Consider the following 24182-nt stretch of genomic DNA (forward strand, 5'->3'; position numbering starts at 1 on the left):
AAATACTGGGTAATAACTTAACACTTGTTGCACCAACCTTTGCAGACATTGTGCTCACGAATGGATCCGAGATTTACTTTTGGTTCACAATTGCATTTATTATTTTATTAATTTTTTGTTATCAAACGATAATGTATAAAAAATAATTCAATTTATTGGAACATTTCTCTTGCATTGATAATAATTATTACACTGTAATTGCAGCACATATTTATTATTGTTATTGTGGTATGTCAACGACCACTAGTTGGTTGCATTTTCTTATTGTACTGGCGGGGGCGGAGAGATCAACAAAAAATTACACTTGTAACACTTGGTGTGAATGAAAACGAAAATAAATATTTTTTAAATGTCCGTGAATAGAAAAAGAATCCATAAGATACTGAAACACAACAACCGAACGAAAACACAACAAAATTCAACAGATGCCAAATGTAGACTGAGAGAGAATTTCCTAACGCACTCAGAGTTACCATTGTCTTCTTGTTTCTTTGAAGGCAATCAACAGTTGGTTTTGCATGGCAAATCTATTTTAGGTAGTGTAGGAAAACAGCTGATGGAAAAATGTTGGCTTCCCAATAAACACAGGATGAGCGTTTTTCAAATGCAACAACTTTTCAGTTTGAGGGTAAATATAATTTTCAACATAAATTCAACTTGACTTGAAATAGCTCATCTTCAATACATCTTCAAATTGTTTGCGAATTACTTCCAATTTGCCAAAATGTTGACGAAATCTTTGAAAAGGTGTTGAATATAATATGAGAAAACTTTGACAAAACACTACCCTAAAATGCAACGAAAAAACCATGTGGTTTTCAATACTTATTTATGCAACGAAGTTCGTGGTCAATTGCAAGAAATTAAAATAAAATGGAAAATTTTAGACAAATAACCAAATAGTTTATAAAAATAGGTAAGTGAAAATAAAAAAATGAAATAAAACTTTAAGGAAGTCACTAAATTTATATCTCTTTGCAGAAAATTAAAATTATGGATTCTACGTTCTTGAAAACATTTAAACGCTGACCGATGAAAAAATGGTGGACAATTAACTGGAACTGCCTCAAATAGTCTATAATAATTGGTACGTCAATAGAAAAATTAAATCAACACTTTGGAGAAGTCACTAAATTTAAATCTCTTTGCAGAAAACTAAAATCTTTGGAATCTACATTCTTGCAAACATTAAGAAGCTGGCCAATGAAAAATGAGTGGCTTATCGACATGAAAAATTTTCCAGAAACATTACAAGTGCAACCAATTAAAATGGTTAAAAACAACAAATTGTTGAAATCAACAACTTCTGTATGAAAATGGGCATCACATCATCAGTTTAATTCATATGCTATTATCAGTTTAAAATGGATATTTTGTGAATTCCTTCTGCTGGAAATCAATTCTAACACGCGGTCCAGTACGTTCCTAATTTCAACTTGCCCGCATGTTAATAAATTTTAATGCTGTTTTATGACACCAAAAGGAAGGAAAACGAATTATCAATGCAAAAGTGTTTACTAATAATGTTTAAGATATTTAAAGTTTTGTTGTTTGTTTGTTTTTTTGTTCTTATTTGTTGATATGTTTAATAAGATTATTATTTATCAATTGGTATTTTAGTGTATTATGTAGTGTAGTGTATTATTATATATTTTATTTTGATGAAAATGAATAAATTATACAAAATTCATAGAATTTTGGCTTTGACTTTCAATTTGAAGTGGGGATATCATTCATACAAATTTAGGTTGAAAAGTATTTGCAACGATGTTAATTTTGAATTTGACTCGCATCGAAAATAGTTTGACAAATTATTGAGTAGCGATGCATTTCAATTTGAGGATAACACTTGAGATATTATTGCTAATGTGTTGAATTTCACTGTTGAGGGTAATGTCTGTTTTTTGTTGAGAACGCGATTTTCTCAACAATTTCTCAACTTGAATATTACCCTAATCCTTTGAAAAAATGTTTGAAAAATTGTTGAAATTTAGCATTTTTCAAACGTTTGTGTTTATTGGGATTGTACCATTATTAGGGATTGATTTATAAAAATCCCGGGATTCGGGATTTAAATATATACCCCCATATTCATAAAAGTTAACGTAAACTTTAAACCTATTATTACCATACAAATTCCTTCGATAAACTGTCGGTAAATTATTATGAATATAGCCAATAGAATCCAGGGATCCCGAAATTTTCTACCGAGCCAAAAAATTGTTGTACATTAAACCAATTTAGTTTAATTCAAATTTATTAACAAAACAACACAAAAGAACAAAAGTGTAAATTAAAAAGCAATTTTAAATTGCTATCATACTTAACGAATACTTAGTCCAACTCAATCAACATTGTTAAGAAAAGAAAAATTGTGGGTTTTTATGGTTGTTTGTTAATAAATTAAAGTCTTCACTCAGTGTAAACGGCCCTTAGATTTCATAACCGAGTTAATAAACATTTATGGTACAACCTGAGTAAGAACTTTTTATACATGAGGTATACTAAACAGCACAATTTCATCAAAAATCGAAGTATACAATAAGGTCCTTTGAATAATGAGTTCATGCGAAATGGAATTCGTGTCACATAAAATAAAAGGTGAGTCGAAAATATGACAAGTTCACGTATATCTGACAAAAATTTGGATGCCTTGATATTTTTACTTAAATCGAAGTACAAAGAGATTATCACAAGTATTCGAAAATACAGCTAATCTAACCTATACCCACCACAATAGAATGGTGACGGGAGTATAATAAGTTTGTCATTCCGTTTGTAACACATCGAAATATCGATTTCCAACTATATAAAGTATATATATTCTTGATCAGGAAGAAATTCTAAAACGATATAGTCATGTCCTTCTGCCTGTCTGTTGTAATCACGCTACAGTCTTCAATAATGAAGCATTCGTGCTGAAATTTTGCACAAATTCGTCTTTTGTCTGCAGACAGATCAAGTTCGTAGACGGGCTATATCGGTCCAGGTCCCTGCCAACGTTTTTTGAATTTGGGGGCGCTTCTGAGAATCCCCACTACGTCGAAAACAATCATATACGACATCAAAAACTCGTCGGAAAAGCGCCGTCACTATTGAGAAGTTGTACCACGCCAAGTTACTACGAAAAAGTTTCTCATCAGTGCAATTATTAGGTGCCTATTTAGATCAATTTCGAAGGACGCCAATAAGAACCCCTGCAAACTATGAGAAAAAGTGCATTTTAAGGTAATTGTAGAAGAATCATTGTGGTCAAGTAACACACGATTGTGTAGATGACCTGCCAGCATTTCAAAGTTCCATTTCATCCTCATCGCTACCACAGACTCGTAAATGTCACCACAACCATCGCGAACTGTGATGGGGGGAAGCATATCAAAAAGTACAAAATGTACATGAAAGTATTTCGCCATCACTACTGTTAGAAGAGCCATTTTATTTTTTGTGAAACGCCAAGCGCAACCAGCTTGTTATATTTTATTTAAATAAAAACGAAAATAAAGTTCTGAAAACATAGATATTACGCTTAAAATTGTGAAAGGTATATGGTGAACAATTTTCGACTTTCCAAATAGTGATCGTTTTTCAAATATTTTTCCAGGCACGCTGGTATTTTGTACTGGTTGAACTGCTCTACTTGGGAGAATATTTGTCATCAACCCCCTGAAATTTCAAAGGGAACTATAATATTTGATTCATGGTGATGGGTATTTAAGATTCGGCCGGGCCGAACTTACTGCTATATCCCTGCCAACATTTTTTGAATTTGACGGCGCTTCTGAGAATCCCCACCACGTCGAGAACAATCGTATACGACATTCAAAACTCGTCGGAAAAGCGCCGTCTTTATTGAGAAGCTGTACCACACCAAGTTACTACAAAAAGGTATCGCATGAGTGCAATTATTAGGTGCCTTTTTTAATAAATTTAGAACGACGCCAATAAGAGCCCCTTCAAACAATCCGAAAAATTGAATTTTAAGATAATTGTAAGAATCATTGTGGTCAAGTAAAACACGATTACTTAGACGTTTATTAATTTGATTAAACATTTTTAAATTCTTATAAATATAATGTTTATACCACTATCACAACACATTTAACATAACAGGTTTTATTAACGATTATTTACTTAGACCAAACGCTCGAATAACCGGTTATAAGGTTACGTCCGCACACCGGTTTTTTATTTCGGCATATTAGTTAAAGACTTTAGAACATTATTTCTTCTACAAAGGTTATCCTTGATCCTTAAAAATTTGTTAAATGTAAGAATTTCTATAAGGTTTGCGTTTGTTGCGATGTTGTTTTGTTTGGAACATGTTTTTTTGACAATTGAATTCAAAGATAACCCTTTGAAAAAAGTATGAAAGCGTGTTGAATATAAGCATTTCTCCACTGTTTGTTATTATTAGCAATAATACCATTTTTGTCAATTATGTGTCACCGTTTATTTGTTTTTCGATATCTGAGTTATCGACAGTACACGACTTTGTTATCTTCATAGAATCTATATCGAGTCATATCAACATTAAAATCACAATAAAACATTAAAATATTGTGAAAAAAAACCTAGTGGAGAGTGTTATATAAATTCATATTTTTCGTTACAACAAAATAGCACAATGCCCATCGATGGAAGGGAACTGATAGAGGCCATCTCTGTTTTGGCAGCTTCGAATCGCATTTCGGCGAATACCCGCAAGTTTTCGGGCTAAAAAGGTCCCGCGGGGAAGATTTTTAAATTCCTTACGCAATTGATCCTCTATATTTTTAAACGCAATTAACTTTTTTGAACGCACGTTGAAATATTTAAAGTTTACATCGGAAATAAACGGATCCATTTCAACGAGCTCAATGGCTCGAAGCCAAAAATGGGTATTGGTGCTCAGAGTGCATGAAACTATAAAAAAATAAAATTTGATTTCTATAAAAAATTTATAATAAAATATACTCACTTCGATCGTGTGTAGAATCCTCCTCGGCGATCACCTCCTCCTCGTCGAAATTCTCATCGATCACATCCTCTTCCGCAATCACTTCTATGGACAAGGCATATTAATTAAAGGTAAAGTCATGCAATCAGGTGACTAATATCGACATTCATCTTGTCAAAATCTTTGTTTACGTTTAGTAGGTTTGTTTACATTCTTTGTGTACATAAATATTGCTTTTATTTACATTGTGTTGTTTGTATGGGTTTAGTTTTATGAAAATTTTCGCCTACGTGTTAGAAACTGGGGAGAAATCTAAATTTACAACCAAGTCCAATCGATCAAAAGTTAAAAAGATATTGTCGCTGAATGTGTTTCTCAAGGAGCCGCTAACTGCAAGTTTCGAGAGGACTGTGATTATTGGCCTACAACAAAGCCTGGTTGAAGTTGTGAAGGAAACACTGAAAGGCGCAACTGTGAACCTGCAAGTAACACTGGATGCCTAATTCGTGGAACGTAGAGGTGGCTTGGCAAGTGATTTGTTATAAAATAATTTTCTTTGAAAATATCTCGTAATGGATTGTCAGTACACATTTTTTTAACCGGCAATTCTTTCTATTTATATCTTAAGCAAATTGTAAACAAAATGATGCTACCATCCCGACAAGAAGTTAAATTGGGATTGGCCTATATGGAAGCTACTATATTAAAATATGACCCAATATATAACAAATTTTGCATAGCTCTTAACGATCTCAAATATCGGTCTTTATGGGGGCTATATTAAAACTTTCTCGAGAAGGCAAAAGACGGATGTGCAAAGTTTTCGCATGGTAGCTCCATTACTGAAGACTGTAGCGTAATTTCAACAAACATCGTTCTCTTTACGATTTCGCAAAATTTCGAATTGTCAATAACTCGTCAACCGATACCCCTTTAGAAATTAAATTCCTATTCCTGATACAGTTTTTGAAAATATCGTATTATATATTACAGTGCCAAAATAATGATTGAGAAAATGTTTGCGTTTTGCGAATTCGTAAACCATTCCGACTTACTTGATATTTTGAACATTTGTATTACAGTTATAGATATATTTTAACACTTTAATTCAATTCTTACATTTAATAAAAAAAAAACAACAACAAAATTTAGTTTCTTTTTGGTGTAGCTAAAGAAAGAAATAAAAAGAAAAAATATGCGGAAGTGTCATCTTTGTGGAAAAAAGGACAATACCAAAAATGGGCCGTTTTTTAGCGTGCCTAAAAGTTTTCGATGTTGCATTACGTGGAGTAAAATTTGTGGCATTGAATTTAAGCCGAATCATTTTATATGCGGGGATCACTTTCTTCCGGATCAGATTGCTACGTGTGGAAAGAGGTATACACTTCTCCCAAATGCAGTTCCCTTTGTGGTGAACAGAAATCAATCTCCAATCCATGAGTATGATTTCCAGTATTGTAACGTTAACAAACAATTTATTATAATTTTAACTCTTTTAGCCAATACATTGACAATTTAGGAAATGTCGAAATCGAAATGTCTGAAAATATGCAAATTTCATTTAAAGATCAAGCGGTTTTGGAAAAAGAGTAAGAATATGTATTCTATACCATAACCCAAAAGTATAAAACTATTTTTATTCAAATAAGTATGTCTTTATTTGGATTCATACATGTTTCCATTGGAAAATTAAATCATTTATTTGGTAAAATATAACAAATTGTAATAAATTCTTTGATATTTTTAATGAAACGAAATTTAGTAATACTAATAATAGAAATAATTCTTGATTTTGGAAAAACGACTATTAAAAGGTTATTATTTATTTATAAATACTATTATTAAAATATATAAAATTCCTCTGGATGTAAAAATTGCGCCATGCCGTCGAAACTGAAATCTTTAAGAAATAAATATGCATTAGATGTATTTTCTAGGTACTATAAATTTTTAAACATAGAAAAACAAGTGGGGAGATTAACTTAAATTTAAAAGAAAAAAAATATATATATATATATATATATATATATATATATATATATATATATATATATATATATATATATATATATATATATATATATATATATATATATATATATATATATATATATATATATATATATATATATATATAAGTTAAATTACATTTTTTATTATTATAGACATATTGTGGAAAAAATCTCTCCAAAATTGATAAATAAAGGGACACAGACAGAGTAAGCGCAAAATATTTCGATAATTTTTTATCAATTAAAATAATAAATTTGCCAACAGTGCCACTGTGGAGTATCAAGAAATTCCAAAAGTGAAAGAAAATAAAACTCAGCTAATCGAATTGCAAAATCAAATTAAGGACTTGGAAATACAGCTTTATCAAGCCAACAAAGTAGTGTCTTGTATGCGGTCTGTATTCACTGATGGCCAAATAAAAAAAATAATGTGTCCAAAATCAATACAATGGGAATGGAAAGATATATCAAATGCTATTTGTTTACACGCCGCTGGGCCAAGAGCGTATAATCATCTGTATAAAAAAGGGTTTCCATTACCATCAGTTTCGACTTTGCAGCGATGGAGCCGTAAAATTGAAGTAAGAGAGGGTATTTTAGACGCTGCCTTAGATTTTCTTAGGTACAAAGCGGATATGTCGCAAGAAGATAAGTTATGTGTATTATCATTTGATGAAATGAAGGTCATGGAAAGATACGAATACGAACCATGTGATGATTATGTCAGAAATCCTGCTAAGTACGTCCAAGTCGCAATGGTTAGGGGCCTTTGGAAATCCTGGAAACAGCCTATATATTTTAATTACGATACACATATGGACGCAACAATACTGAACAATTTAATTTCCCAGCTTTACGACGCCGGCTTTACCGTCGTTTGTATAACTTGTGATATGGGTGCCACAAATCGGTCATTATGGAAAAATTTACAAGTTACGCCGGGTAACGAAATTGTATGATAAAATTTAGTTGAAAAAATAACTGAATTTGTTTTTAGACCGACCTTGGTTTGAGAGCCCTGCCTGTAAAGATGAAAAGATTTTCGTGTTTGCTGATGCACCCCACCTTCTTAAATTAATTCGAAATCATTACTTGGATCATGGTTTTATTATTGGGGATGACCATCTCAAATCAGTTACCATCGCCGAAATGTTGAAACTCACTTCTACTAGTGATGTTTCTATTGTTCACAAATTAAATACTGATCATTTAAGTGTTTCCGGCCCAGGTAAGTATTGAACTAGCATACACAGCAAAAATATCACCAAAATAACACCAACATTTTTGAAATTAAAAAATTAAAGTTGAAAATGTATTGAAATAAAACAATGTATTCAAATAAAACAAGTAAGTAAGTACACTGAAAAAAATATTGTCGTGAGGTGAAAGATTTCATGTCCTTAAAATACGAACGCAAATTTTGCTTAGCATAGAAGACGCATTTCTCTAATATAAAGATTTTTTCCGTGTCCAAAAGTCGATAAACTTTTCAATGAAGTCGCGTTGTACTTATAAGTAAATGATTGGAGTTAAAGTGGGTATCATAACATGAAAGAAAAAATTTTGGGCTAAGGTCAACTTGACTTTAATAATTTAGAAAAATTCTTTAAAATTAATGAAATTGTCAAAATCTGTAGAACTAAAATTTCAATCGGCTAACGCCCTGGGATGAAACACAATGTTAGTACATAAATATGGGAAATATAAAGCATTTATGATTCATCGGGCGATACATATGTATTCGAGATATAGGACAATAATTTTGCAACTTAGCAGTGGCGATTTTATAAAGATACTGGTTAGATCTCACCAAGATATGTACAGCGAATCACATAAGTATTCGTTTTTTTGATTTCTTTAAAGCAAATGATTTTTTTTTTTTTTTGCAAACCGCTTAACATTTTTTGTTCTCGTTTTGCTTTTATGTATATCCTTAGAAACATTTTAATAAAACTATTTCATTAAAATGTTAAGCAAAAAAAATCATTTGGTTTCAAGAAATCACTGTATACGTAGTTATTCTGAATATAACTACGATATGGGGAAATCATCACAGAATTTTGTATACAATTTTGCATATAATTAAGGATACAATTAACTGACACAATTAACTTTTTAATCAAATTATACCAAATAACATTTTAATAAATAAATAAATCAAATAAAAAATTATCTCTGTGTATGCATTAATATGCATACATTAAATTACATTATAGGAAGACAAAAAGTAAAACTTGCCGCCCAATTAATGTCCAATAGCACAGCTTGTGCAATTCAAAGATGCATTTCACTTGGCTACAGCCTATACAAAGCTAAGGAAACTGCGGAGTTTATACATCTCATCAACGATTGGTTTGACGTGATGAATTCTAATATAAACACATTTGGACATCCCGGAAAGGTTCGCATTGTTATTGAAAATGTAATCGATTGTAACTTTTAATTTCAAATAGGAACCATTTGGAATTAAACTCAGTGAACAGACGGGAATACTTGGCCGAGTCAATAAAATAATGTCCGTTCCCATACTACCACATAGAAACACATTAGAAAATTTCCAAAAAGGCATTATCACCAGCAATAATGCCTTATGCGGTTTATATGATTACCTTAACGACAAATATGGGATGAAATATATTCTAACGTATAGACTAAATCAAGATGTACTCGAACATTTTTTTGGAGCATTGCGGAGCAAAGGTGGTCTTAATGACCATCCAACACCGAAGGAGTTTAAGTTTCGCCTCAGAAAATACCTTTTAGGTAAGATGAATTGTAATTTAGAAACTTTTATAAAAAGTTCCTAAAACAAATACCTCCAAATGAAAAAGTTGCCTATATTAAACAACATATATTAAACAAAAATATATTTTTCATTTCAGCCCACAATACAGAAAATCTCTCTAATACGGGAAATGTCGAAGGTGACTCTACTGAGTGGCTCCTTTCTCCAAATGAAATAAACAAAAGTTTCACAAAAGACGCATCCTGTGATTGGAGTGACGTTGCGGGCTGCATTGTAGAAGATAACAATTCCATGGAAATGGAAGAAAATAACTTGATAGAACCTATTGATTTGCAATTGGACGGTTTTACAGATTTTGGTACACTACAAAGCGATGCGTTGGAGTACATTGCCGGTTACATAATTAAAAAACTTAATATTGAAAACTCAATATTAGAAAGCAAGGAAAATACTGCATCATGGGTAGATCATGTATCTAAAGGCTATTTAAAAAAGCCGTCCACCGATTTTCTGGGGAAAATCAAAAAACTGGAATCAATATTCCAACATATAAATGGATCGACTTTAGACCATGGAAAAAATCTTCGAAGTAGACTTTTGGGTTTAAGTAGCAAGATTGATTTGCCTGATTATATAAAACAATATTATTTTAGGTGTAGAATATTCTTTAGAATAAGGTTCTTAAACAAAAATCTTAAAATTGAAAAAGAATCTGTAAAATTTTCAACCCAAAAAAAATATTGTAAAATTGTACAATGAACTTTTTATTTTTCAATAAATTTATGGCTGGTCCATTTTCTTATATCACAATTATCCATTGATTAAATGTTAGGTTAGGTTAGGTGGCAGCCCGATGTATCCCTTAGACCATTCAGTCCATTGTGATACCACATTGGTGAACTTCTCTCTTATCACTGAGTGCTGCCCGATTCAATGACAAGGGACCTCCTTTTTATAGCCGAGTCTGAACGGCGTTCCACATTGCAGTGAAACCAATAGAGAAGCTTTGAAACCCTCAGAAATGTCACCAGCATTACTGAGGTGGGATAATCCACCGCTGAAAAACTTTTTGGTGTTCGGTCGAAGCAGGAATCGAACCCACGACCTTGTGTATGCAAGGCGGGCATGCTAACCATTGCACCACGGTGGTGCAAAATAACCTTTACTTTTTATGACTGCTAGATTATATCGTACGATAAATCATAATAACAAATTTGTTATTATATCGATGTCCTCCTTCCAGAGTACGCTAAGTCGACTTAGCATTTTTCGATGGAGTTCGTTGTTTTTTATTCGGACCGATGTCAAAAGTTCGAATTTATTGGACACTTTTATCAAAAGATATGGTAGCCTGTGACTAAAGAACCCTAAGGCTTTAAAAATTTCCAATCCAAAAAGGACAAAAGGCTTTGTTCGGTCTAAAGTGGTCTAAAGGTTGAATTACATACAATGCGTCCGATGATTGAATAGTTGAAATTTCTCTTTGAAGTCAAAAGCTCGAATAGCCTACCGCATACAGAAACAAATCAACCCTTCCATCAACGCATGGTGTGTAATTCAACACTTAGAATTTTTTAGCCATGTTTCATTATTACTATTTTAAATTCGAACATACTAAAAAATCTAAAATAAACATGATTTTAAAACCGAAAAAGTGAATTTTATATTTACATTGAGAAATTCCTAAAAAAAAACTTTGAACTTATTTCCTGTAAAATTCATTTTTTGGAATAGATATCGAAATGAAAACTACGACCAATTTAAGTATGCAATAGGGGTATGTTGTTTTCCTTTTTTGGCATACTTTAAATGTAGAGTAGAATACTTATACGCACCTAGTATTGGTTTATTTTGGAGGCTTCCATAAGCCGGATCGGAGGGTGGTCTCTGGTAAGGATAAGCTGGTCGCTGGTAAGGAGATGCTGGATAGCCAGCTGGCGGAGGGCCATCTTGTGGCATTAATTGCTTGGGACTAACACCCTGAACTGCTGGTGCAGCATTAGGTGTGAGAGTTCGAGCTTTGGCTCCCGGTGTGTCAGGTTTATCCAACTTTTCGAAAAAACAAGAAACGTGAATTTAAATCTTATATACAAAACAATTCGATTTGAGAAGCTATTCTTACATCTTTTGTCTTAAGGCTGGAAGTTGATCTTGATGAACTTGAGCCAGACCGGGAAGGTGACCTGTCTGATGGCGGCCGCTACTAACCGGTTTGTCCAATCGTTCTCCATTTAGACTTTCCCTGTCCCGACCTTCCATAGACATATGTTCGCCATTTGGTCGAGGTGAATGTGATTCCTGCAAGAATAACAAAAAAGAACGACTTCATTATAATGCATTATACACGGACGAAAAATACTGTTTTTCATATGTTTGGGTATAAACATTATATGTATATTATATGAACTTACCAATCGTTCTTCAGCACTCGCTGGACCTTCCAAGCCTGTTGGCTTTATATCGGGTCTATGGTGCTCCGGTGGGGCTTTTAACAGACCCTGTGGTCCATGGGGTAAACCCATGGAAGCACCGAATGCACCAAATGGTCCTCCTAGTGGTCCTAAAGCACCCATAGGCTGTGGTGGAACTCCTGGTACCTGCTGCACGTGTATTTGTGAATCATCAACCGTGATTGAACATGTGTTGGGAAAAACAATTGAAAAAACTGTTACTTCTGATATCACAACAATTATCATAAAAACAAAACAAGATATCTGCCGTCAAACCAATTCCGATTTTGAGCGAATTTACAACGCCTTTTTAACCACAAATATATAAAATCAGTGCCGTTTCTGGATTCAATATAATATTTGAAATGTAAATAATATGGATATTTTAATCAAATAAAAAGATGTAAACTTTTTATGAAAATTCTGTTGAAAGTTTTAAAATCAATACTTACCCCGATGATTAAATTAAGGTCCTGCATAGTGACTTTCGCCCGTTCTACGGCTAGCAGGACCTGCTGCTGGTTTTAGTGGTCCTGGTAGATGCTTCATTGGATGCTGATTCCAATAAATGAGTAATGCCCAAGATATTATCCTTGAAGTCCAGCTGAGTGAATGCTTTTTGTGTATCTGTGAAACGCATGAATAATGAGTCCTCAGGTTGGTTTTTTCATCAAAATCCACATTTTTTTGCGTTTTAAAGTATGAAATTCGATTTTAGCCGCTAAAATTGTAGTTTCTTCACGATTAGTTTTATTTAATAATACATTTTAAGGAATACAAACTTTGTGAACATTTCCTTTGCAACAAATATGTTTTCACTTTAGCGGCTAAACTCGAACTTAGTACTCACCTTTGTCATTTATATTTATCGCGAGATAATCTTTGACCGAGGTAAATGATGGACAGCCTAAGAAGAAAGAAAGGAAATAATCTTTTTTAAATTACTAATTAGCTTTCAATTGGCCATCTGCTAATGTCGTCTTGTCGGGGCAGCAATCTTTCCGCCAGGCTTTACAGAAGAATATTTATTCTTACTCTTAAGGGTGGTTTTAAGATATAGTTTAGGCGCCAAAATCACCAGTTTTTGCTATTAATAACCATTTTAAGCTTTGTGAAAGGTTTCTTTGGGCTATTGCCCTTCAAGATAAAATAAAATTTTCTCCAAACAGGTTTAATTTTATACTGATTTTTACATATTTATTTTTGATTTTAGGGGCTAAAGTCAAACTTAGTATTCACCTTTATCCATCATCAGACCATAACTTTGTTCCATTATCCATATCAATCAAGAAAAAAAAAACATTGGACATTTAATTTTTACATTTTAGATAGGCGTTCAACAATACAACAACACTACACATACACAAAATGTCAACTTAAGTGACCTGTCATTTCAGTTTGACTTTCTAAATATCATGGGGTGTACACACGTTTGCTCGTGACTTTACCTTTAATTAAAATGCCTTGTTCTATGGAAAATTTCGTCAAAATTTTATTTATTTATGATATATATGTTGGAAAATAACTTACTTGGAGTTTGTATCACCTCCTCCATCGTGATCACCTCCTCCTCGGCGATCACCTCCTCCATCGTGATCACCTCCTCCACAATCACTTCTATGGAAAATTTAGTCAAAATTTTATTTATTTATGATATATATGTTGGAAAATAACTTACTTGGAGTTTGTCTCACCTCCTCGGCGATCACCTCCTCCTCGGCGATCACCTCCTCCATCGTGATCACCTCCTCCTTGGCGATCACCTCCTCCATCGTGATCACCTTCTCCTCGGCGAAATTCTCATCGATCACATCCTCTTCCGCAATCACTTCTATGAAAAATTTAGTCAAAATTTTATTTATGATATATATGTTGGAAAATAACTTACTTGGAGTTTGTATCACCTCCTGTTTCTCCGTCGTGATCACCTCCTCGATCACATCCATAACCTCCTCCACAATGAGTTCTATGGAAAATTTCGTCAAAATTTTATTTATTTATGATAAATATGTTGGAAAATAAATTGTAAAATTTTGTCAAAATTTTATAGCTATAGAAAATTTTGTCAAAATTTTCTTTATTTATGTAATATATATAAAAAATAACTTACCTGGATTTGGATCGTGTATCTTCTTCTTTTTTTTTTGGTTTTTTCGGCCTTTTTTCTGAATGTAGACATCGAATTTCAATGAATTTGGAAGCTTGTTCGTGTAAAGGTGGGTACTATGTTCGGTTTTCGAGTTGAAAATCACTTTATTTTCGCGATTACTTTTCCTGAAATAATCAAAATTATAAATTAAAACCAAAATATTCCTGTAAAGTCTTGCCGAAATCTAGGGGAACAAGAAACTGCGCATCACTTGAATTAATTTATCTGCTTCATATTGAACTGTTTTATTAAAGTAACCGCGAAAATTTCAACTCGAAAAGCGAACATAGTACTTACCTTAAAAACGAATTTGCTTCCATTAGTATATCTTCCAAATTCGTCCTATCTTCTTCCTGTGTTTGAAAATAAATAAAAATTTATAAATTAAAATATGATAATAAAAATGAATAATATTTTAAGTTAACTTACCATCACGACGGTTTCACCCACATTTTCTAAATACTTGAGATGCACATTTTTTAAAAACTTTTGGTAAAGTTTCTGCAAAAATTGGCATGTGCCATCAGTTAATGTTTTGAAATTTTCTTTATAGAGATTTATTTCTCTATAGGCCATTTTGAAATTTTCAATGGTTTTAAGCTGAAATCAGAAACAACAGTAATAATTTCTTAAAAATTTTATTTATATAGAAATTTTTATTCTTATAGAAAATTTCGTAGAAATTTTATCTCTATAGAACATTTACTTTTATTTTATTTCTGTAGTAAATTTTCTAGAAATTGTATATCTATAGAAACTTTCCTACACTGAAAAAGAAAAAACACAAGGAAGAAAACTTTCGGCTAATTTCACAAACGTTTCAGTAAACTTTTTAAAAGATTTTCTATAGAAATAAATTTTTTACAAAATTTTCTATAGAAATAAAATTTTGACAAAATTTTCTATAAAAATTTTCTGTAAACTTTTGGAAAATTTTGTTATGGAAGATTTTGGCAAAATTTACTACAGAAATAAAATCTTGGCAAATTTTCTATAGAAATAAAATTTCGACAAAATTTTCTATAAAATTTTGAGAAAATTTATTGTAGAAAAAAAATTTTATAAAATTTTCTTTAGAAATAAAATTTTTACAAAATTTCCTATAAAATTTTGAGAAATTTTGTTACGAAATAAAATTTTCTACAGAAATAAAACTTTAACAAAATTTTCTTTAGACTTAAAATCTTAACAAAATTTACTTTAGAAATAAAATTTTAACAAAATTTACTATAGAAATAAAATGTAGACAAAATTTTCTATAGAAATAAAATTTTGTCAAAATTTACTATAGAAATTCAATTTTCGTGATATTTTTTAAAGCAGAGATGTTTGACAAATATGAAATTAAATTCTGACAAAATTCTGGAAATTCGAATTATGTACACTGAAAAAACAGTAAAAACAGTGAACAATAAAAGAACAGAAAATTTACGATTAATTTTAGAAAATTTTGAATATTTTTGTAGAAAATTTTAACTAAACGGTATTACAAACGTTTCTATGTCATAAAAATAAGTAAATATTTTTCGACAAATTCAAGAAAATTTTTTAGATTTTTCACCTGTTAAAGAAAATTTTGTAGTTTGAAGGAAAAACTTGGAGTTCAAAATTGCAAAAATGTCATGATGTAAATTTACAAATTTAAAGAAATTTGAAGAAATTGGATGACACGAATTTGAGTATGTTTTTTTCCTCGGGTTATTAGAGTAATGGAAACTTTCTCCAAACATAATAATTCCATGAACTAAAATAAACTTAAACTGGCTTTAGTGAAATAGAGAGTTCACTTTTTTTTGAGTGTAGTGCGAGTGTAAAGAGTCACACTTACGAAAACAAAATCACGCTCACGATTTTAATCACGCTCCAAATTTCTGAAAATAGGGCAATAGAAGTTTGAATACTTTATGGGGTATGAATACGAATAATATGCACTCAAAAAAAAAGTGAACTCTCTATTTCACTAAAGCCCATTTAACTTTATATTAGTTCATAGAATCATTATGCTTGGAAAAGGTTTACTTTACTCAAATAATTTGTTGCGTACGTTAGTTAAATGAAGCATAATGATTTCCTAATTTCGTATTTCTCACAAAATATTTCAGTTTTTCTTTAAATTTGTAAATTTTTCCAAAAATGTGTCCATCATGAACTTCATATGGCACTCAAATCATACTGATCATACTGATACTTACCGTACTTATATAAAGCTCCAAAGTAAAGCTTCTAAAAGTAAAACTTCTCAAAAGTACTTAATATTTAAATCAAAAGTACTTAATACTTAAAATGCGATGATATGATATATAATAATGCCACAGAATAATGTATTATTACAGAACTACAGAACAGTTGTCTTTTATTTTCTTACGGATTTGTAATCAGGGTTGCCAATAAAATGCATTGAAAAATCGTAACATTTTATTTCGGAAAGAAAACTTCGTAATCGACACTTGCATTCAATGCAAAAAATCATAACGAAGTCCTTGAACAAAAATATTTTTAATTTTTGGTATAATATTTTTGTATTAATATTATTGAACTTGTTATGGTTTTCTTTTAATTGACATTCCTATTTTGCGAGTAAAACGTAACGTAAAAATTGGCAGCCCTGGCAAGTTAGCAAAAAGAGCATATCGGTATCTTCAAATTAGCATGTCTTACTTCCCTGCCAACATTTTTTGAATTTGGGGGCGCTTCTGAGAATCCCCAGTACGTTGAAAACAATCATATACGATATCAAAAACTCGTCGGAAAAGCGCCGTCACTATTGAGAAGTTGTACCACGCCAAGTTACTACAAAAAGGTTTCGCATGAGTGCAATTAATTAATTAGGTGCCTTTATAGATCAATTTAGAACGACGCCAATAAGAGACCCTCCAAACAATCAGAAAAAGCACATTTTAAGATAGTGGTAAAAGAATCATTGTGGTCGAGTAAAACACGTTTGTTTAGATATTTAATAATTTGATTAATTATTTACAAATTCTTAAAAATATAACATTTATACCACTATCACATCACATTTAACATAATTTTTTGCATTAATGATGAGGTAGAGTTACAAGTAGCGAGTTACATGTTGCAGCGTCTATCAGCCAGTGTTTTTATTCGATGGAGGCAGCGTGTCTGTAAAATATTTGAAAAACAATCACTTTATTCCATTTGGAAAATCAAAAATTGTTCACCAATATACCTTTCACAATTTTAAGCGTAAAATCTATGTTTTCAGAACTTTATTTTCGTTTTTATTTAAATAAAATATAACAAGCTGGTTGCGCTTGGCGTTTCACAAAAAATAAAATGGCTTTTGTAAAAGTAGTGATGGCAAAATACATGTATGAAGTACATTTTGTACTTTATGATATGCTGCCCCCCATCACAGTAGGATGGTTGTAGTGACATTTACGAGTCTGTGGTAGCGATGAAATGGAACTTTGAAATGCTGGCAGGGTTATACACTCAGACAAAAATATATACACAACCATTAAACTAACTGAGAGCATAAAATTGTTGTCATTACAACCGAAAATTGACTTAAGCTTACAGCATGTTTTCACTACAATTTTTGCATTTATATGTGCCATTATGTTAATTTTATATTTTTATACCCACCACCATAGAATGGTGACGGGGGGTATAATAAGTTTGTCATTCCGTTTGTAACACATCGAAATATCGATTTCCGACTATATAAAGTATATATATTCTTGATCAGGGAGAAATTCTAAGACGATATAAGCATGTCCGTCTGCCTGTCTGTTGTAATCACGCTACAGCCTTCAATAATGGAGCTATCGTCCTGAAATTTGGAACAGAATCGTCTTTTGTCTGCACGCAAGTCAATTTAATTTAATTTGGTAATATAGTAATAAATTGAAACGTATACTGTACTGTTCTGAGTAGTAATTTTTGTTTGAATTGAAAAAAATTTCTTGATGGAATACTTTTTTGATAAGGAAATGTCGTTTGATAATAATTTTGAATATCAATAGCCAGGTTCGTTAACTGATCACTTTCGTTCAAGCCAAGCAAATCCTTGACAGATTCCAGCCTAACTCTTTTGTATATAGGAGTGCTCCATCTATATTTGGCACACGAGCTAGTTTTCTACCAAATCGGTTTTTGGTCAAATCTGGTCTTCACTTTTCGGATCCTTTCTGGTGATGGTAGCAAGAGATTGGCTCAACTGCAGTTTATAGGCCCCTCACCGAATTGCTTAAAATTAATATATGTTGTGTCATTCGGTGAGCTGATTCCAACAAAGTGACCCATACCCGGGGAAGTACCCGGGTCTTGAGATATAGCCCTCCAAAGGGTCAATAAAAACTTGATATATCTCTTTTGTTTTTTGTCAAATCTAGACAAACTTGGTATCATATGAGAAACTAGCTCTTCTAACAGTAGTGATGGCAAAATACTTTCAAGTACATTTTGTACTTTTTGATATGCTTCCCCATCACAGTTCGCGATGGTTGTGGTGACATTTACGAGTCTGTGGTAGAGATGAGGATGAAATGGAACTTTGAAATGCTGGCAGGGGTTTTGATATAGTCCGACCTCCCGATTTGGGGTGTTGGGTTTTTGGAAACAGTAGTTTTTATCCAATTTGATATAGCCCCCATATAGACCGATCTCCCGATTTGACTTTTTGGACTTGTAGAAACCGTACTTGTTGTCCAATTTGCCTGAAATTGAAAATCTGGAGGATTTTTAGGACTATAAATAGGTGTGCAAGAAATGATTTTTATTGCTTGATATTCTTTTAGTATAGCGCCCATAGGACCGATCTCCCGATTTAACTCCTTGGGTTTCTAGAAACAGTAGTTTTTACCTGATTTGCCTGAAATTGTAAATATACTGGTATTTTAGACTCACAAAAACACGTATCGGAATTAGTTTTTATCGACCCATCTGGTGAGACCTCCATATAGACCGATTTCACTTCTCAAGGGTATAGAAGGCGCACTGATCATGAAAATTGCTTGAAACTGAATGTAAAATTTCCAGATTGGACTTCCCGTAATCATTTAAATAATGGGAGTGAAAATCTACAGATTTTAGATTTCAAATCAAGGCGTTAGTTAATCATTTTCTTGCATACTTACAAGAGATGTTAATGATTCTTCTAAAACTCAAACAAAAATGGTTCCTATAAATCCAGAATCTGATATAGTCTCCATAGGTAAAATCTTTAAATTTATCTTCGGGAAGTGTACTGGTTGAACTGCTCTACTTGGGAGAATATTTGTCATCAACCCCCTGAAATTTCAAAGGGAACAATAATATTTGATTCATGGTGATGGGTATTTAAGATTCGGCCGGGCCGAACTTACTGCTATATCCCTGCCAACATTTTTTGAATTTGACGGCGCTTCTGAGAATCCCCACCACGTCGAGCACAATCGTATACGACATTCAAAACTCGTCGGAAAAGCGCCGTCTTTATTGAGAAGCTGTACCACACCAAGTTACTACAAAAAGGTATCGCATGAGTGCAATTATTAGGTGCCTTTTTTAATAAATTTAGAACGACGCCAATAAGAGCCCCTTCAAACAATCAGAAAAATTGAATTTTAAGATAATTGTAAGAATCATTGTGGTCAAGTAAAACACGATTATTTAGACGTTTATTAATTTGATTTGACATTTATAAATTCTTATAAATATAACGTTTATACCACTATCACAACACATTTAACATAATAGGTTTTATTAACGATTATTTACTTAGACCAAACGCTCGAATAACCGGTTATACGGTGTTTTTTTTTGACAATTAAATTCAAAGATAACCCTTTGAAAAAAGTATGAAAGCGTGTTGAATATAAGCATTTCTCCACTGCTTGTTATTATTAGCAATAATACCATTTTTGTCAATTATGTGTCACCGTTTATTTGTTTTTCGATATCTGAGTTATCGACAGTACACGACTTTGTTATCTTCACAAAATCTATATCGAGTCATATCAACATTAAAATCACAATAAAACATTAAAATATTGTGAATAAAAAACCTAGTGGAGAGTGTTATATAAATTCATATTTTTCGTTACAACAAAATAGCACAATGCCCATCGATGGAAGGGAACTTATAGAGGCCATCTCTGTTTTGGCAGATGAGAGAAATGTTCGAGTTACTGTAAAACAGTCTGGTAAAGGCGCAATTATTTGTGCAGCTTGTTGCTTCGCTGGTGGAGTTCTCTTGGGACCAGCTGGCTTGGCAATAGGAGGCGCTGCTGGTGGAGTGACAGCATACAAAATGACCAAGGGTATGTTGTGCAAATAGTATCGATGCATAATATATGCATTACGTGGACCTATGTGATGACTAATCATGTTCTATGTTCCTCCTCGTATCTGTAGGAAGTTTTCGACCTTTGGGTGATGTTATCATTAATGATCTGAGTGATGCACAAAAGGAACAATTAGTTCAAAAAGTAACCAACGCAGTTAAGGATGTCCATCCCACTGATTTGGCATTGTTGTTACCCTTGATTATGAACAATGCTTCGATACAACAAGCCGTCTTAAAGACGGTCGTTAGCTTCGTCTCCAGTGAATTGCGTTTGCAGATAATCGATTGATGAGGAATCAATGGGGATGTATATATATATATTGAATATAAGGGATTTTTTATAATTAAGTAACTGTATAGAATAGCATCACAGAATTTTTTAAATATAAATTTTATACGAAAATAAATGTTTTGAATTATTTTATTTAATTTGTTGAATTCTAAGGAATCAAAGTCATATATCCATCGTCTATCCCTAATGGTAAAATACTCCAAGTAGTATAGTTTCATGTAGCGTCTTTAAAAAGAATTAAATCTTTTTAAGATTTATTGATGGCAAATTCACCTCATTTCGAAGGGGATTCCCCGTATTTTGCTTTCAGCACTTTACCAACAATAAGATTTGATTTGTAGATTGGTAGAATTCATGGAACTTCATAAATTTTCTATAGATAAACAAAAATAAATTGTTGACAAAATTTTCTATAGGAATAAAATTTTGACAAAAGTTTCTATGGAAATACAATTTTGACTAAATTTTCTATAGAAATAAAATTTTGACAAAATTTTCTATAGAAATAAAATTTTGACAAAATTGTCAATAAGAATAAAATTTTGACAAAATGTTTTATAGAAATAAAATTTTGGTAAAATTTTCTATAGGAATACAATTTTGACAAAATCTTCTATAGAAATAAAATTTTGACAAAATGTTCTATAGAAATGAAATTTAGAAAAAAATCTGTAGAAATGAAATTTTTACATTTTGCCTTTTCTATAGAAATAAAATTTTGACGATATTTTCTATGGAAGTAAGATTGTGACAAAAATTTCTATAGAAATAACATTTTTACAAATTTTCTAAAGATATAAAATTTTGACAAAATTTGCTGTAGATATAATTTTTTTACAAAATTTCTTACCGAATCAAAATTTTGACTAAATTTCATACCAAAATAAATTTTTGACAAAATTTTCTATAGGAATAAAATTTTGACAAAAGATTCTATAGAAATAAATTTTTTGTAAAATTTTCTATAGAAATAAAATTTTGAAAAAAAATTCTGTAGAAATAAAATTTTTACAAAATTTTCTACAGAATTAAAATTTTGACGACATTTGCTATAGAAATAAAATTTTTACAAAATTTTCTATAGAAATTAAATTTTGACAAAATTTTCTATAGAAATAAAATTTTGACAAAATTTTCTACAGAAATAAAATTTTGGCAAAATTTTCTGTAGATATAAATTTTTTACAAAATTTCCTACCGAAACAAAATTTTGACTAAATTTCATACCAAAATAAATTTTTGACAAAATTTTCTGTAGAAATAAAATTTTGACAAAATATTCTATAGAAATGAAATTTTTGTAAAATTTTCTATAGAAATAAAATTTTGAAAAAAAATTTCTGTAGAAATAAAATTTTTACAAAATTTTCCACAGAAATAAAATTTTGACAAAATTTTCTATAGAAATGAAATTCTGACAAAATTTTCTATAGAAATAACATTTTGAGAAAAATTTTCTATAGAAATAAAATTTTTACAAAATTTTCTACAGCAATAAAATTTTGACAAAATTTTCTACAGAAATAAAATTTTGACAAAATTTTCTACAGAAATAAAATTTTGACAAAATTTTCTACAGAATTAAAATATTGACAAAATTTTCTACAGAAATAAAATTATGACATTTTCTATAGAAATAAAATTTTGACAAAAATTTCTATAGAAATGAAATTTTGACAGAATTTCTGGTCAACGTTAAGATCTTCTGGTTGTTTGGATGATGATGATTGTGTCCCTGACATTGATGTTAATTATGTTAATGATTTTTTCGTCTCGAACACATTATCTGGAGTAAACAGTCAAACTTTTTCTGGTTGGAGTGGAGAAATGGTAGGCGAATCATTAGATACTTTTTCTTTCAATTGTGTTTTTGGGTCTGATATTGACAAAGCTATGGATAGTCTCAAACCCTCATCGGTAGGAGTGGATGGCATCCCTGTTAAGTTTCTGAAGATTATATTTCCGTATATTTCTTGTCTCTTACTTCACCTTTTTAATAGCATAATTCTGACATGTAAATATCCGGATGCATGGAAAGTCGCTAAGGTGGTTCCTGTTCCTAAGAGTAAAGGCTCGTTTAATGTGGAGAATTTGAGGCCAATTAGTATTTTGTCTTCTTTATCCAAGCTCTTTGAGTATGTAGTGAGAGATGCTGTTCAGGAGTACATAGATGATCGAAAATTGCTCAACGATTTCCAATATGGATTTCGCCGTGGAATTAGTACAGCCTCACATCTGCTTCACTTGACAGATGCAATCAGAGAAACTATTGGTTGTGGTGAATATGGAGTTTTAGTTGGTCTGGATTTATCAAGGGCATTTGACAGGATGAACCATTCGAAATTGATTCAGAAGCTTCGTGCTCAGTTTCATTTCTCTGATACTGCCTGCAGACTCATCTCATCTTATTTATCTGGACGATCACAGTTTGTCTCTGTACGTGGTGTTAATTCTGAGATTAGACATATTTCTAGTGGTGTCCCACAAGGATCCGTTCTTGGACCACTGCTTTTTATATTGTATGTGAATGATATTTTTGTTTCGTCTCCAATTGGTGAATGTTTTCCGTTTCTTTATTCATCTTGTTTTCAGTAGTACTTCTACTTTGCAACTTGAGATGAATATTAATCATGTTTTGGAACATGTTAGTCGGTGGGTTTGTGATAATGATTTTGTCATAAATAACTCTAAATCTAGAGCTATGTTCTTTTATCATACAAATAATGAAGTAGAATTGAATATAAAAGTCAATGGTTATGGAGTCCCTTTCGTTACTGAGATGAGATGTCTTGGTGTAGTGTTGGATAGGAGACTTAGTTTTGAACATCATGTTGACTCTATTTTTTCGAAAGTTATGTCCACTCTTCGGAGGCTTTACTCGCTAAATTTGTTTATGCCAGTTCATATTAGGAAGAGATTGGGTTTTTCATTACTAATGTCTTCTGTTAATTACTGTATTGAAGTAGTATCAGGTGCGAATTTGGCTTGTTTTAGTAGGCTACAACGAATAGTGAATATGATTGTCCGGTTTGTTTTCTCTTTAAGGCGCAATGATCACACTTCGGGCAGTGTATTAGAGTTTCTAGGGGTTCCTTTTCCTATGTATATTGAGCATAAGGTTTTGATGTTGTTTTATAGGCTAGTAAATACGGGTTCTCCACCTCTGCTTCGAAGCCGTTTTATTTTTTTCATGGTCAATCAGAAATCCGCAGATAATTTTCCCTCGCTTTAATACGGCTGTTTGTGATCGATCTTTTACAGTGCGTGTCGCTAGAATCTGGAATCATCTTCCGCTTTTTTAATTT

At 31.7% G+C, this 24182-nt stretch overlaps 3 protein-coding genes and 3 long non-coding RNA genes across 10 annotated transcripts; 2 read left to right on the forward strand and 4 right to left on the reverse strand.

The window, feature by feature from the left end:
• The first annotated feature begins 979 nt into the window (after window positions 1–979).
• On the forward strand, window positions 980–1482 carry LOC142231644 (uncharacterized). The gene is made up of 2 exons (XR_012720849.1): window positions 980–1087; window positions 1152–1482. It is a non-coding gene; the product is annotated as an uncharacterized LOC142231644 (long non-coding RNA).
• Window positions 1483–3998: 2516 nt separating this feature from the next.
• On the reverse strand, window positions 3999–14353 carry LOC142228575 (uncharacterized). The gene is made up of 6 exons (XM_075299042.1): window positions 14255–14353; window positions 14033–14110; window positions 13839–13975; window positions 13675–13690; window positions 4958–5041; window positions 3999–4902 (listed from the first exon to the last, which is right to left on the reverse strand). The coding sequence occupies exons 2-6, from the start codon at window positions 14088–14090 to the stop codon at window positions 4607–4609; spliced, it is 591 nt and encodes a 196-aa protein (XP_075155157.1). The 5' UTR covers window positions 14091–14110; window positions 14255–14353; the 3' UTR covers window positions 3999–4606.
• On the reverse strand, window positions 6570–13499 carry LOC142228576 (protein groucho-like). Of its 5 annotated transcripts, none has more exons than XM_075299045.1 (7): window positions 13384–13467; window positions 12995–13051; window positions 12597–12865; window positions 12106–12291; window positions 11817–11992; window positions 11530–11743; window positions 6570–6836 (listed from the first exon to the last, which is right to left on the reverse strand). In XM_075299045.1, exons 3-6 carry the CDS (start codon window positions 12621–12623, stop codon window positions 11653–11655), a joined length of 480 nt encoding a protein of 159 aa, XP_075155160.1. In that variant the 5' UTR covers window positions 12624–12865; window positions 12995–13051; window positions 13384–13467; the 3' UTR covers window positions 6570–6836; window positions 11530–11652. The 5 variants fall into 5 exon arrangements, with proteins under 5 accessions (XP_075155160.1, XP_075155159.1, XP_075155162.1 ...); XM_075299044.1 differs by having other exon boundaries at window positions 12106–12294; window positions 13384–13466; XM_075299047.1 differs by lacking the exons at window positions 12597–12865; window positions 12995–13051 and having other exon boundaries at window positions 12106–12294; window positions 13384–13499.
• Window positions 14354–14601: 248 nt separating the features above from the next.
• Window positions 14602–14898, reverse strand: LOC142228577 (uncharacterized). The gene is made up of 2 exons (XR_012720213.1): window positions 14723–14898; window positions 14602–14646 (listed from the first exon to the last, which is right to left on the reverse strand). It is a non-coding gene; the product is annotated as an uncharacterized LOC142228577 (long non-coding RNA).
• Window positions 14899–17233: 2335 nt separating this feature from the next.
• Window positions 17234–17681, reverse strand: LOC142228010 (uncharacterized). The gene is made up of 2 exons (XR_012720036.1): window positions 17484–17681; window positions 17234–17416 (listed from the first exon to the last, which is right to left on the reverse strand). It is a non-coding gene; the product is annotated as an uncharacterized LOC142228010 (long non-coding RNA).
• A 2533-nt stretch (window positions 17682–20214) lies between these two features.
• On the forward strand, window positions 20215–20992 carry LOC142230107 (protein Nazo). Its single transcript, XM_075300743.1, has 2 exons — window positions 20215–20559; window positions 20654–20992. Exons 1-2 carry the CDS (start codon window positions 20358–20360, stop codon window positions 20872–20874), a joined length of 423 nt encoding a protein of 140 aa, XP_075156858.1. The 5' UTR covers window positions 20215–20357; the 3' UTR covers window positions 20875–20992.
• Window positions 20993–24182: the final 3190 nt, after the last annotated feature.

The sequence above is a fragment of the Haematobia irritans genome, chromosome 3, assembly GCF_050003625.1.
Source record: "Haematobia irritans isolate KBUSLIRL chromosome 3, ASM5000362v1, whole genome shotgun sequence".
Lineage (NCBI taxonomy): Eukaryota > Metazoa > Arthropoda > Insecta > Diptera > Muscidae > Haematobia > Haematobia irritans.